The 14,890-nt window shown below is 40.3% G+C and overlaps 2 protein-coding genes across 11 annotated transcripts in view; one reads left to right on the top strand and one right to left on the bottom strand.

The window, feature by feature from the left end:
* The window catches only part of LOC113158345 (probable E3 ubiquitin-protein ligase HERC1), a 38,196-nt gene extending 27,028 nt beyond the window's left edge, over positions 1-11,168 (bottom strand). For all 10 annotated transcript variants that reach the window (XM_026354195.1, XM_026354204.1, XM_026354194.1 and 7 more), the window contains exons 1-19: positions 11,075-11,168; positions 7,261-8,263; positions 6,419-6,514; positions 6,157-6,336; positions 5,796-6,008; positions 4,241-4,339; positions 4,057-4,153; positions 3,818-3,961; positions 3,485-3,612; positions 3,194-3,338; positions 2,918-3,089; positions 2,540-2,674; positions 2,268-2,433; positions 1,932-2,057; positions 1,394-1,618; positions 1,160-1,312; positions 777-909; positions 384-587; positions 47-268 (exon numbers count right to left, since the gene is read on the bottom strand). In XM_026354195.1, the coding sequence (XP_026209980.1) occupies positions 47-268; positions 384-587; positions 777-909; positions 1,160-1,312; positions 1,394-1,618; positions 1,932-2,057; positions 2,268-2,433; positions 2,540-2,674; positions 2,918-3,089; positions 3,194-3,338; positions 3,485-3,612; positions 3,818-3,961; positions 4,057-4,153; positions 4,241-4,339; positions 5,796-6,008; positions 6,157-6,336; positions 6,419-6,514; positions 7,261-8,232 (3,610 nt within the window). In that variant the 5' untranslated portion in view covers positions 8,233-8,263; positions 11,075-11,168. The remainder of the gene's footprint in view (positions 1-46; positions 269-383; positions 588-776; positions 910-1,159; positions 1,313-1,393; positions 1,619-1,931; positions 2,058-2,267; positions 2,434-2,539; positions 2,675-2,917; positions 3,090-3,193; positions 3,339-3,484; positions 3,613-3,817; positions 3,962-4,056; positions 4,154-4,240; positions 4,340-5,795; positions 6,009-6,156; positions 6,337-6,418; positions 6,515-7,260; positions 8,264-11,074) is intronic.
* Positions 11,169-11,938: 770 nt separating this feature from the next.
* Positions 11,939-14,560, top strand: esm1 (endothelial cell-specific molecule 1). Its single transcript, XM_026353860.1, has 3 exons — positions 11,939-12,460; positions 12,931-13,074; positions 13,268-14,560. The coding sequence occupies exons 1-3, from the start codon at positions 12,154-12,156 to the stop codon at positions 13,360-13,362; spliced, it is 546 nt and encodes a 181-aa protein (XP_026209645.1). The 5' UTR covers positions 11,939-12,153; the 3' UTR covers positions 13,363-14,560.
* The last annotated feature ends 330 nt before the right edge of the window (positions 14,561-14,890 follow it).

Below are 14,890 nucleotides of genomic sequence, written 5' to 3'. Positions count from 1 at the left end.
AGCATGTCATGTTAAAGTCTACACAGTGTGCAGTATGTTTTCCTACCCAGCTGTTCAAAGTCCATCTCAAGGCCATTCCTGAGAAGGACATTTGATAGCCAGAACTCTGATGCTTTCTCCTGGAGTGATGGTGGGGGGCCTTGCAACATACCACCAAGGCAACGGCCGACAGCCAACGCTACAGACCGCTCCAGGTCCAACAGCCAAACCCATTTGCACTCCTCTTCTGGTTGCTGCTGTCTGATGCATTCATTTTCACTTTCACTCTCTGTAAACAATACTTTAAATGTAAAACATTGCCATTCTTTGGAAGAAAAAGAAACACTGACACAATAATTATGGACAAATCTGGGGGTCAGGCAAGTAGGTGTAAATCTACTGACCTAAACAGTTTTTCTGATCCTCCATCCCCAGTTCTTGCTCCTCCAGTGTGCCTATACCTGGCAGTAACCTGTTGTAGTCATTGAGGTGCTCCAACAAGGTCAGTAAATGACTGAGAAGAGGTTGAATTGTGCCCAGTGGCAGCAGCAGCAAGGAGTACATCACCTGGCACAGCAGGTTGCCAGCCACAGAGTTGTACAACACCACTAGGGGAAAAAAAAAAAAAGAAGAAAAAAAAAAGAGGGGAATTAGAGTGACCGTTTATCATCAAATCAATTTATACCTCAGTGTTGACAGACCCAAATGTACAGTGCTTTAAAATATACATATTAATATATACATAATATATGAATAGATTGTATTGGCACACATTTGTTAAAAGCCATTATTCTTACCATGTAGTTTCTTGATAATTTGTTTATCCAAGGAACTCTCCTTTAACAGTTCGGTGGATCTTTTGAGTGTCTCAGCCGCACAAGGAAGCAACAGACAAAGATGCTCCTGAAGTAGCATTACACTACTATCATCCTACAGAAAAGTAGATTATTTTAAGTAAAATCATAAATTATATATATATATATATCAAGGGGTTACTGAATTTAAAATAAATAAAATGCAACAGAGCTTTATATATATATAAAAAAAAAAAGAAGGTTTAGATATTCTGCATATGATTACTGACAAATGTGTGACCGCAGGCAGGTATTAAAACTTTTTACTTTCAATACTGTGTTGTACATTTTTCAGGGTATATACTGTAGTTCTTTCTGTTGTGTACCTCAGGGCTAGATTGAATGTAGCAATGGGCAAGCAGGTGTTTGTGAAGTCCAGAAAGGAGCTGGTGGAAGTGACAGGGAGGATCAGTCTGTCCCTGGCTATCACTGTAGAGCTGCTTGTCACTGTTTTTCTCCAATTCCCCAAATGACCGCTCCTATACACAAAGACAATGAGAAGGACTTAACTAAAAATCTTTAACTGAAATTTAAAAATTGAAAAAGTCTTTATACCATACCGTGTAAAAGCTTATGCTGAGAAGCAGGGTTTTGAGCAGCACTTCTGCTAAGTGCAGTAGGTCATAGGCCTCAACAGAGCTGGATGAAGAAGGTGGCCGGACTGACATAGCGGGTGTGAGAGGGGGTCCCATGGTTGTCACTTCCCCAAAATTGCTGTAGCCTAGTAGAGAAGCTACATGGCTCTGGTCCTGAAGGCTGCTGAGAACCATGTCTAACTGTAGACGCTTTGGAAGATTTAGAGGGAAGAAGAAGAGAGGACTCTGGTTTTGATCATTTGCATGTGATGTTACTAAAATATTCCTAAAGGGAAAGAAAAATGATTTTACATCAACACATTTTCACAACATTCAAGAAGTCTTCCCATATTGCCTAGCAACACTGCAAGTTGGCACAGCAATATTGACAAGCCTACTGTTTGCTAGCTTCTTCCATTTTGTGGCAATCTTACCTTGGATCCAGGTAAAAGACAAAAGCCGAATACATTGTTTAATGATGTAATGATGCAAATTTAAAACTGCACAAAATGGCTCTACATACCTGTCCTTTAGAGAGGACATTCAAGCTCTGTGGGCCCTGAGGAAGCAGAGAGAGGAGCAGCTCTGTTCTTTCCCTCAGAGGAGGCAGCAGCAGGTATGCCCCGATGGACAATGTGTTTAGAACTGCCTGAGGATGGACGAGAACATCATTAATGTTTACTATAATAAATATGTACAATTACATCCTTGTTTTGATGAAGACACACTGATTGAAACAATTGAATCTTATACAAGCAGTCAACTTAAACAGTTTCTCAATTTCCTTTTTTCATGTATATTAGTGTTATAGTCAGTGTAGTATATTATGAAAGTAGTCTATAACATATTCTTGTTTTACCTGTTGTATGGAATCCGGCATATCGGTGTCTATAAGCCTGAATAGCAGGTTTCTGAGGGGCCTGCCCTGAGCCCCTAAAACCATTGCACCAGTCCCCCCAGCATGTGCCAAGGACAGATGGATGGACAGCAGCTTCATGCACAGCAAAAGAAACTGATGGTGGTCCCTTATTAATAGAGACAGAGAACAATAGGAGTGTAAGTTGAGTAGATATAACTACAACCTATAGGTAACTCAATATTTCATTGTAAGGTCTTAAGGTAATTGTGCACCTTTTAGATAAAAACGGTGGAGGGGGTGTGTCATTCTCAATGCCATCACAGTAACTTTCCAGGAAGTTGCGTAGGTAGGTGAATGTACTCTCTTCCAAGTCGACACAAAAGGGCCTGTGCCAGGCAACTAGTTGCCTGTGAAAAAACTAAGTCACTTAACATCTGTGGCAGGACAAAAAAACTATTTTGAACACTCAATTAAAGAATTGCAACACATAGACCCAGTTCTGACTTTGTTGAAACCACATTTCAACATAGTAGAGGAATAGCACATATTGTATACACCAAGAAAGCAAAACAACTACAAAAAACAGATGTTAAGAGACTTATAGTAATCATGAAACAATTTACTTACATTTGTTAAAGATGAGGCTTTACCTGTCAGTTGGAACTGCAGTCCAAGCAAGGCTGTGTGAAGTGCCAGCAGTGATTTGTTGGATTGACACCCCCTCTAGACCTAGCACTTTCTTGGGTTTGGTAATTGGTGTAGAAGTGTGGCCTTGCCCACACTGACCCATGGTGTTGTTCCCCCAAGCATACACTTCATTCTCTGATGACAGAAAAGGCAATCATTACAGAGCACATACAGTCAAATTTTAAACATCCTATTTAAAACTTGTCTAATTATCTGAGTGACTACTGTAGGCACCATACCATGAGACAGAGCAAGACAGTGGCTGTCTCCACATGAGATATCAATGATCTTGGTGATACTCAGGTCCTCTATGAACCTGGGTCTTAAAGAGGTAGTCTCAGAAGAGCCACATCCCAAACATGAGCCACAACCCCATGCAAACACCTAATGGAAAACACAAATAAGAGCAATGCAATGCATTAATGACATAATCATCTATGTCACTGTTGAATTTACGATGTCAGCAGCTCAGTAGAACTAGAACTAGCAAATTAACTTTGCTATGTCTGACCCAAAATGCCATATCTCACCTGTCCTGCAGAGGTAAGGGCAAGAGATGACTGGCTGCCTGCACACACTTTCCTGATGATGAATCCATGCAGGGCCTCTACGACTTTGGGGCGATACACACGATTTGTGTCTCCATGACCTAGTTTACCTGCAAAGATGAGTCATACATGAGTACTACCATAAGTTCACGGTAGCTCAAGATATTTCTGTTATGAACACAAAATAAGGGCTATGGTGTCCTGTGTTGTTTACATGAAAAGCATCAGATTTTTATGTCAAGTAAATTTCTGTATTTTGTAAACAAATGCTTAATTTCCACTCCATGTGTAATGCCGTGTTATCTGTCAACATACCATTGTCTCCTCCTCCAAAAGACCAAACAGTGCGTCCATCCTGTGCCACCGCTATTGTGTGGGAGCTGCCACAGGCCACCTGACCTACACTACTGATGTCCTTCACCAGTGTGGGCACATTTCGACTCTGACTGTCACTGTGACCTTTCCAGGGAGAAACACACCATGTCACTAACATAGTAGAAGATGGACTGCACTTGGAAACTGTTGAGACAAATGACAACAAGTAACTTGAGTACCAAGTCTGCCAAAGTCCCCTTCTCCCCATGTATAAAGTTCTCCATCACTGGTCACAGCTGCACTGTGTCTGTAGCCAGCAGACACACAAACAACAACCTGGCAAGGACATGGTTACATGCAAAACAATATTCAAATGTTCAATATTTTCTGACCTTTTTTTACATTACTGTCTTTCATGCTTACTTTGCCTAAAAGCGGTCCTTGAATTATTTTGGGGTACTTCTGTGTAGCACTGTTGCCATGGCCTAATTTCCCATACTCTCCATCCCCCCAGCTGAACACCTGCAAGAAACATTTTGAGAACATTCACAGTAAAGATAAATAAATGAATTAAAATCTCACGAACACAGATAGACGAGGAGTCGTTGCTCTCATTTGTGTTTTGTTCTTTTTTTACACTACAGGTTTTAAGGTAAACCTATTATTTGAAGTAACAATATAAACTATATTTACTATACTAAATAATACAATAACCTTTATACAGTTAGGTGCATAAATAATGGAACAATTTCCTCCATGCACTACATTAAAAATGAGATACTCATTATGTGAGCAAAGTCGAAATTTGTTCCCTTATTTATATGCAGAAATTAAAGCAACATGATAAGTTAAAATATTGGCTTTTCAGACAACAATGCAACAGACTATAGACTCTCTTTCATAGTGTTTGTTGCAGACTAGAACGTCTCTGTAGCCGTTTTGGTCCTTGTGAGCGTACCCACTGCACATTTGCCCACTAACATTTGTACACCACTGGTTGCCAGCCATGAAACAGCTTAGAGCCCACATATATTTTAAGACAGAGAGCAAATTTAAATGATCAAATACTAGAAGGGTGGGTTATATTAATTAATTTTAATTTTCAAGTACTGGTACTCGTACTCTAGAGTGTGTGTGCAGCTGGTTTATAAAGGCAGCAACTATTTCATACAGAGCTGAAGTGATTCCGACTATGCTGGCTGGCTTCCTCATGGTAACATAAAATGCTATCAGTCACACTGGAGGAGAAAGCTGAGCTGCACTCTCTTCTCCTCCTCCTCCTCCTCTCTTTGCCACCATTCCTCTAGCTCAATCTTTCCGCCTCTGCGTCTTATATCATCGGCACCTGACCAGTCCTCACCGGCTTCACTGGATGCACTCTGTTACTTTATAACTGAGATCTGCATTGTCTGCAACAAGAACAGTTCTCAAATATAAATTTAAAATTATTTAAACATTATCTGTTAAATTGAGAAATGTGATATCAGGGGCTTGAAAAGAGTTTTTATTTCTGCAGCAATGGGTGTTTGCTTTTAGGGCTTAGCTTTAGCTGTGGTACTTATAACCAGCCTGCATCGGACTGACACTGACAGAATAATACTTGCGCAGGTATATAATTTTGAAACAACAAAAACACTAAACTTTAGCTTCAAAAGCATAGCATACAGCGTAGATTCTTGTCATTTTCAAATTTTAATGTTTTGCTCGTCTTGAGCTCATTTGTATATGTTTGTCGTCTACCTGGCAACTCACATGAGCTTCAAGTATGGGGAGGTGGGGTGTGGGAAAAAAAAACTTGAATTTGGACTGCAGTACCCCTTTCAAAGTGTCAGTGCTACATATTACTATTAAGTGAATTATATATTAAAACAAAAAAATACAGTGAGGTAATTCCACTTCAAAAAATATTTTAAACAAACCTTTTAAATATGTACTAGTAAGTCTGCATCCACAACCAATAGTAATTTTACCTACGTACCTCTCCCTCTACAGTAATGGCCAAAGTGTGACCATCAGAGCCCTTAGAGGATGACACTTTCTTCATGTTCCTATGTGGCTCCAGTACAAGTTTCTTGGGCATGGACTGGTTGTTGGAGTCTCCCAGGCCCAGACGCCCATAGCTGCCTTTTCCACACGCTTTCACTGAACCATCTGCAGATACTGAGAAAGTACAGTACTGACCCGCCTCAATCTAAAAGAAGGACAAAGGAGATACAAGCATTTAAAGGCTGTACAACAGCAGAATTATGTAATTTTTAAATTAGGCCTTTCTGGTGCACAACAGTACAGCGATTCTGGTATAAGTGAATTATGTGTTAATCTTATATGGGTAGCCATACCATTTGGGCATCACTGAAACCCTGTGTTAGTTTGGGCAGAAGAATTTTCTCCAGAGTTCCCTCTGCCAGTTGATGGCTGCTGTTGCTGCCCCACACATACACCATGACTGCATCGCCCTCTGTACCAGGAGCAGCTACATCAGTGCTGGAGCACAGGCAGTAGGATGCTAAGTTACAAATCTGTCAAAGTAGAGGAAAGGGAGGTCCTTTAAAATCAATAATTTCTTAACATAGTACGTTATTTAACTTAATTCTCCGTTACCTCTTCAAAGAGGCAGAGAGCTGCCTGAGAAAGTTGACAAAGTCCATCTACATCCTTCTTGAGCACCTGAGTATTGACAGAGTCTCCACGGAAACCCTGGGAAAATATGTTTGTGTTTAGCCCCAACACAGTGTTTATAATATAATCTAGGGCATAATCTATGTAAATATTATGCCTGTGCTAAATTATCTCACCAGAAACCAAAACATAAATAGTATTTAAATTTTTGTACTTATATGGAGGATTTATATCCAAAAATATATAATATGTTATCTAAAAAAACAGTATCCTGAGAATACACACAGCACTGGCTGTCAATTCTACAGAAATACTTCCCTGTCCTTTGTACAGAAATATTGCACAGCTGATTAGCCTGCTTAGGATGACTCCAATACGAATACAGTATCCAGAGAGACAGAAAGACTGACTCAGTCCTAATCCTTATCTGCACAGTAATGTATCGCTCCAAGATTCAAATGAGACTGTTAAAACAGGACAGACTGCAGCAAGGATGGATGTGGCAGTAAAGAATTTTTCTTTTTTAACAAACAAACAGGCTCCATCACCAGTACGTATACAAATGTATGAATTAACCACTGCTGGCCCAGGAACTCCATTTGTGCAAGATGACAAAGGTAAAGCCAAACTTTATACATAATCCTCAGAGTGATAACTGGGGTGGTAATGGCTCCATGTGATCTAATGTAATGGACTGGGAAAAAAAAAACTTCCAAGAACTAATAAATCCTAATTCCCATGGTTTAATGTCAAGACAAAAGAATTAGTACACAGGTAGTTAAACAAATACTGTCCTTACAAATACAAAAGAACATGTAACATACCGAATATTGCCTCATTTGGAGAAGTGTTTGATGGATGACATCAAAGCCCACACCAGCTGACTGCTGGGAGCTTAGTGAGGGGGAGGAAGACAGTGTAGATGTAAAAGAGGACATGGAAGCAGACAAAGCTACCTCCACCCACTCCAGCAGAAACTTCAGAGAGCCTCTCTGTATGGCCAAGCCAAGCAGCAACTCTAGTGCCAGCCTCCGACCAGTGGGGTCTGCACCACCAATCCCACTGCTCACTGATGTCTTCTTCAGGAAGTCAGCCACCTGTGCCAGGCAGTCCAGCCCTACTGATGGGATCTTATTCTCATTGGCCAGAGAGAGTGGTGGTAGCGAGGCCAGCACTGAGGATGCTGTGGCAAGTACGTCATTGCAAAGCACCGACTCAGGATGAACGGAAGCTGCATATCTCCAGTTCTGCTGCAGTAACGAGAAGAGCAGACTTAAACCTGTCCTCACACCCATCTCTATCAGAACATCTGTACCAGACTTGACTTTGGATACTCCGCCTGGTAGGCAAGGCTCTGAGGCCAGCTCAAGTTGCCCACATTCAGTCCCACTGTCTGTAGACTGGGAGGGCAGCTGTACACGGAATTTGTCATGGTATTTGCTATGAAGTGCATAGTAGATCCTTTGGAGAACTACGAGCCTATGATGGAGGCTCAAAGTGTAGGAGGTTTGCGTCAGCATGCGGTGAGCCAGCCATCGTTGGCTGTGAAGCAGGGATGAAAGGTACTCTTCCTTCTCTGCTGAGGCACTAGACTCACACTCAAAGTCTGGCAGTCGAGGACCTATGAGTTCTTGCACCGGCTGGGCCAAAGTCACCACTTCCTTGTTGTGAAGGAGCTTATTGTAAAGCACAGCAGCTCTATCCCTCCTGGCTGTCTGCACACTGTCTTCTGCTGCCCAGGAGCTATTGAAGTGCTCCTGCCATTTCAGCAACACATGGGTCTGACAAGGTACCATGTCTGAGCATTATCTATAGTCTGATGTATAGCTGAAAAATAGAGAGGAAATATGATTAGAAGAACTAAGCATGCCAGATTGGCAGATTTATCAAACTCACACATCACTTTCTCATTCTTCATTAACATAATGAAATCACACTTTTGTCTCTCAACAATTTACAGCCAACATTTGACGCTGAAAGCCAATGTTCTAATGTGCTTCCTTGCCGAGTAAATTCACTGTAAAGGTGTCAGGGTTCCCTTTACTGTTGGCACCTTTTCAACATGCAGTACATCCAGGCCACAGGCCCAGTGGGTATCATTAAATTAGGTCAGCTCACCCTATGATTTAATCTAATACACCCACACTAATCAGAGGACGTTTGTCTCTCAAGCTGTTATGCTACAAAATATAAAAAGGAATGTGTTCTTTACATGTTCATATAAAAGTATAAGTTTCATGATACTGCTCTGTCTAATGTTTGAGAGATTAAGCACAGAGGTGATACTAATCTGATCCTCCCATCAATTTATTCTGATTCCCTGCTTCAGTCAGAATGCAGTTGTGATAGCAATCATCTTTAAGTTGGCCCCATGATACTCTTACATACATTCCCATGCAACGCTCACACATCTGTCTCCCTTGCAAACTATTTAAGAGCAAGCTTGATGCTGCTATGGTGTGGACATTTTGGATCTCCAAACAAACTACTGTCCTGGAAATACATTATACAGATTTCAGTATTCCTATGTTGCATCATTGTGATGGTTAATTTCACTGAAATATCAGTGACATGACGATTATGATTTTCACCCTACCAGTTCTAAACTACGTAAAAGAGCAGATTTAATAATCAGTTGGCTAGTACTAGATTTTAAAAAATAATTTACATAAGGTGTAATGCAATACTATAATATAATAATAATAATAATAATAATAATAATAATAATAATAATAATTTTGTATCATAGTGACCCCAAGGTAAGTTTTTGTTCCTGTCAAGCAACAGATTAGTACTTCTAACACCTATGAAGATGTAGTCTGTACTTCTGATTATTAAATTAGACTTTTGCTTTTAATACTGGTACAAAAACTGAAACTCAAATAAGAAAATTATAGTCACAGCCTGTAACACATATGCATGCTGTGGATCATAGCCCACAGTCATAGACACTCATTTCTCTGGTCCTGCCAGAGGCCTGTTGGGCTATATGGTTTCCACTCCGACCAAAAATAACAGCAAGCATTGATATAGCAATGGACTCTTCAGTCAGACAACCATGAGCAAGCAACCACCAGCTACAGGAGATGCAACTATCACTGACTATAAACTATCTAGAGTTGAGGGACATGAATATTCCTCTTGAATTTGGCTATTGTTTCAGACTTTATCTATCCTGGAATATACACACACAAAACAATGTTTTCAACTCACAAACTACAAACTAAGGTAAATATCCTTTCAATGTGCCAGTCAACTATAAAATAACATAAAAACATGAAGGCTCAGGTAGGTTTACATACAGGCCTATAGGTTAATAGATGAAATAACATTTAAATATCAAAAAGAAATATTAATGTCTAACTTCAAATGCAGGCAGCAACATGTATGATGCAAGGAAAAGTAAATGATATTAGGACGAGTGACATTTTACACAAAGCATCTGAATGTCAGACATTTTAGAGTTTCTTCTTTGACTATGACATTGAATTTGAAAATATACATTTTAAAACATGCCCACAATAACAATAATTTTTCTTATCCATTAATCATGTTAATTGGCTTTTGAATTATTAATTGAATCATAAATGCTGGTTAGTAAAATGCTAGAAAGTACTAAACACAATTTTCTCATGCCCAAGGTGGCATCCAACCATTTAGTTTAGAATATGTCAAGAAACTATACATATTTTTTACCCAACACTATTTTTTTCTGCAGGATACAGTAGCTGAATTCAGCCTACATTACAAGACAGTGCAGCACTCAGATAGGTGGAAGGGCCACTGTCTAAAATCCACTCCTTACAGCCTGTGTGCGTGTATCATCTGGTCCACATGCCCCTTACCTTACTCACCTCCCTATGATGATGATGTTTTTTTTGTTTTTTTGTTTGTTTGTTTATTTTTAAGCTCAGGTGGGAGAAGACTGCAAACCTACCTCCTAACCCAGGACAGGAGGTACAGTTTTACATTTAGCTTCTGACTTCTTGGGGCTTGAAAGTCATCCACAATAAGATGGTGTTGCCAGGACAACCCTGACCATAGCGACCATTTAGACAGTGATGTTAATCAACAATATTGCTAATGTAAGCAGTATTATTATATTAATTAACCACATATGAGCTACAAAATGTCTGACAGCAACTTAATTATAAGCTTCTACTGCTCACTACTGTGGAGAGATGTCCTGTCAGAAGTTAGGTAATGAGTTGAGCATTCATGCTAACAACATTAGCCGACACCCTAATTAATTTACAATTAAAGACACCCCCGCCCCGCCTTTGCTGCTCTATCTGGGTTCCTACTTTAAGCGTCTGTCAACATCCTTTAGCCATTTCATCCCTCGCTTTTTATTAGCTCACCGTTCCCCTGTGGCCATATTCGCCGCATCGACATAAACAACGAAATATGTGAAAACCGAGACGCAGCCTTCGCCGTGTCATTCACAAACCCCCAGTAACGCAGCGGAGCTAACGCAGTGCAGTGGCTAGTCTGGTCGGTGGCTGTCAAAGCCGACCGAGCCCCTCCGTTTGTTGGCTGACAGCCCTCAGCAAAGCACCCCGGTGGCTCGTAAACGTCGTATCAACGTGATAACGTGGGTATTGTGAAGATAAAGTAACCCGCAGACATGTAAGTTACCTTGACAGTAATCCGCCGCTGATAAATGATTTGCGTTACCCGTCCTGTCCCAGCGAGGTCTCCCTCGGACGCGCACATCACATGAAGCTTCTCGTCGCCGCTCTCCTTCGCCTGCTTGTTTTCAACCTGCCCATGTTAGACTGTGTTGAGTGACTAGCGCCCCCTGGTGTCTCGGAGTGGGGACGGTCCACAACCTTCTCACCTTTTCCGTGTTTTTATTTATCTTATATTTAATTTTAGAGTGTCCTTTTAAACCAGTTACACTAGCAGCTCAGGTTCGGGTATGTGTTTTACTTTATATAACATTTACCCTGCGTTAGCAATCAATTAATTGCAAACAGAAAAACACAGAAAATGTGTTTAGGCCCTGCTATTGCTTAAAATAAAAAAGAAATAAAAATGCTACTTACATTAATCTTGAAACACTCCTCAAAACAACTACATTGTGATTAAATTATGTAATTGCCACTTCTTTGTTTTTCCTATTTTTCCTACACTAAAAAATAGACTATGCGTGATTTAGTTTTTTTCTTCATTCAAGAAAATTTCATGTTAAACAAGATTATTTAATAAAGTCGATTTATTGCCATTCCATTGTGTTAAATAGTGTCATTAATGTAGACTACTATAATAAACATCCTTTCATAAACTTGACTTCAAAGCCAGTCACGACAAACCTGATGCAATTTGTTTGGGGGTTCCGTTGCTCACACACACACACACACACACACACACACACACACACACACACACACACAAACAAACCAAAGATAACTTGTGACATCAGGTCACACGGTTTCAATTCCTGGATGGCGGTCCAGAGTTAATCCCACATCCAAACAGGATTTCTAAAAAGGGGGCTGACTGGCAAAAAGGACGACAACACCGGAATGAGGAAACTGACGAGGGCAAGCCATGTGCAAAACAAAGTTGTTCATTGCTGATAACCATGCAACCTGATGAACCGTAGGTCACTCCAGACAAGTCTCCCCCAGAGGTGATCCGCTTCTCTGTCTCTTCTCGTCCAGCAGACCAGCAGCTCCCCGCACTCTCCCCCGCACTCTCCCCCGCATCCAGTGATGTCTTTCCTCCTCATCACAGTGCTCTCTTCGCTTCTAGCGCAAGATGCTGAGGCGTGGGGCGCCAGCGTCAAGTACGCGGTGAACTGCCCCGACAAATGCAACGTGGAGCGGTGCGGCGGGACTCAGCGGTGCGCACGGACGGTCCTGGATGACTGCGGCTGTTGTCAGGTCTGCGCTGCCGGCAGAGGGGAGCACTGTTACCGCACAGTGTCGGGCATGCACGGGGTGAAGTGCGGACCGGGATTATTCTGCGAGTTCTACAAGGATGAAGACGACTATGGAGACGAATATGGGATTTGCAAAGGTATTCTCACATTTAACACCCCTTTTCCAGTCTTGCTGCTGTTTTTGCATGCTGCATTTTGAACATAGTGATGCCCTGCTGCACCAAATCCACTGTCCCATCATTAGTCTTTCAGGATACATTTTAGGAATTCTCATAATAAAGAACCCCATTTCCACATAAGCATTGAATATAGAGGGAGTTGTGCAGACATGTGGATCCTTCCTTCCAGTATGAATTGGCTATTTAACTTGATAAGAAGCCCATTGTCTTTCTAACAAGTAAATCTTTGAGTTGAGACATTGGAACATGATTATTGAAACAATGACCTGATGACCAATGACCATGATTTTTTTGTGCCTGTGCTCTGTTTCCCTGGAACACTGAGCACCTTTAAATTTATAATTAACACACATCAGATCTATTCAGGTGCTCAAACCATTTTCCCTGCATAATTTTTTTGTTCCAAATCTTGTTTTCTACCCTGACAGACTGTCTGTATGGAACCTACGGGGTTGAGTGTCGCAAGACGTGCAACTGCAAAGGAGGTATTTGTGACAGGGAGACAGGCGCCTGCCTCACCCTCAAATTCTTCGCCAAAATTGCCAGCAAGCTCAAGACTGAGCCACAAGCAGGTAAAAAGGACTTAGATGCCTTTAAACACAGATTGATCATATTACTTTTTCACAAGGGGATTGTATCATTGGTTAATTCTAACTGTGCTATTAGTACTCAGATGTCTTATTCACTAAATTAAGTTCTCAAAAATGTCATTTATCTGCAGTTGCAATGATTAAAAGATTAGTGAATATATCACTTGTATTTCAGGGGGAGAATTGGGCTCAGGAGAAGTCAGCACCGCCCAGAGCACAGATCAACACACAGACAGATCCACTGCTCCAAAGCGGCTCAACCCTCGCTGACAAGTGCTGACAGGGCTGAATTTATTCAGTGTAAATGTAGCATTATAACTTATAAATGAACCGAAAGATATATTTTATTATGCTAAAAGATTCTGACTTTGATTTGAAGTTTGGTTTTCGTTATGACAGCGTCATGTTTTCTATGAAATATTCAGACTGTATTATCATCCTCAACGTCTCTGTTTCTCTTTTTGTTCTTTATTTGTAGAATAAATTAAGTAAAATTGTCTTGTTCCAATTAGCTTCATTATATACTTGATTCTCTCATTGGAGTGCCTTTATAAATTATTTAGGAAGGATTAAAAGTTAATGTCACAAGAAAGGACTAATCAGTTATTTTTAAACTAGATACAGCAGCATTTTCATAGATTCCTTGTAGTCCACTTGTTTTTATGAAGTTCTCCATAATGATTTTTACTGTATGCAGTATATATGAAAAGCAGCTTTGGAAAATATCATCTTTATGACGCCATGCTCATACAACTAAAACAAAGTTACTGTGTCTCTCACTGTTGGTATTTGGAGTTCATCACGTCATTTTTGTAATCGCTTAATTAGTGGTGTGTCATTTCCCAGAGTCACTGCATCATGTACAAATGCAGAGAATAAAAGTGGTGTGGTTTTAATAAAGAGTTATTGATGGCTATTTGATATGATTAAGTTATGTTATGTCTCCGTGAGCTTTTTGAGCCTCGCAGACTGTGATGTTCTGGTTCTTCCTCAGATATTCAGTGAAGCTGAGCTCTTCGTGTCTCATGTCAACAACATTTTGGGACATGTAGCAAAGTCATTCTATTGTTGTCCTTGCAAATGCTTCAGTTTATTGTCTCATTACTATGAAGCTGGAGCCTCTCTAGTGCATTTTTTTCCTAATAACCTCTCTTTCGCTTTATCCAGTTACCTGAATTTCCCCAGCGATCATGTCGACATTCAAACCATAGCTGTATTTTCTTTCCTAATGCTCTGAATACATTTCATACTGCCTTTTTTGCTCTGTGAAGACCTAATGTAATAGGTGATGACTTTTAGGCAGGTTTAAGTTTCAGCATCACACAATACTCTTTGAAATATTACTGTACTAGAGAACTGAATTCATATACAACATGTGAGAACTTAGAGAGTTAAGGTTGGGATAGATTCTAAGTAAAATATGAGAAGCTCTGTCATGTTACCTCTGGATCACGTTGGAATAAATGATCTGGCTGAAACATCCCTTGATTTGGTGTGTTTTATGGATCTTTGAATTATTAAAATCTAATTAAATGCTGGCTGAGTCCTAAAGACTGAAGGTAGATGCTGACATGTAAACTTGTATATTCACTTTGTGCAGTATTTCTACAAGATTTTGGCATCTCTACATGTTGAATAGAAACTTTGCATGTCATGACACGAGACACTTATATTCTCAGGAAATTCTTGGGATGTAGGGGAAGTGGAACAAACCTCTCTAAGCAGAGTAAAAATGGTAAGACGTCTACGTTGAAGAATTCTTTTTTTAGCAGAATGGAAGCTTTTGAGTCTAGTTTCC

The sequence above is a fragment of the Anabas testudineus genome, chromosome 12 (assembly GCF_900324465.2).
Source record: "Anabas testudineus chromosome 12, fAnaTes1.2, whole genome shotgun sequence".
In the NCBI taxonomy this organism is placed as follows: Eukaryota; Metazoa; Chordata; class Actinopteri; order Anabantiformes; family Anabantidae; genus Anabas; species Anabas testudineus.
The sequence above is the reverse complement of the archived record's forward strand: the minus strand, read 5'-3'. Positions and strand labels throughout refer to the sequence as shown.

What these genes read in the sequence shown, in the direction of transcription:
- esm1 (XM_026353860.1), top strand. Translation starts at nt 12,154, where the DNA reads ATGTCTTTCCTCCTCATCACAGTGCTCTCTTCGCTTCTAGCGCAAGAT. An exon ending in CGAATATGGGATTTGCAAAG is followed by an intron (nt 12,461 to 12,930) that starts GTATTCTCACAT and finishes CTACCCTGACAG; the next exon opens with ACTGTCTGTATGGAACCTAC. An exon ending in CAAGACTGAGCCACAAGCAG is followed by an intron (nt 13,075 to 13,267) that starts GTAAAAAGGACT and finishes CTTGTATTTCAG; the next exon opens with GGGGAGAATTGGGCTCAGGA.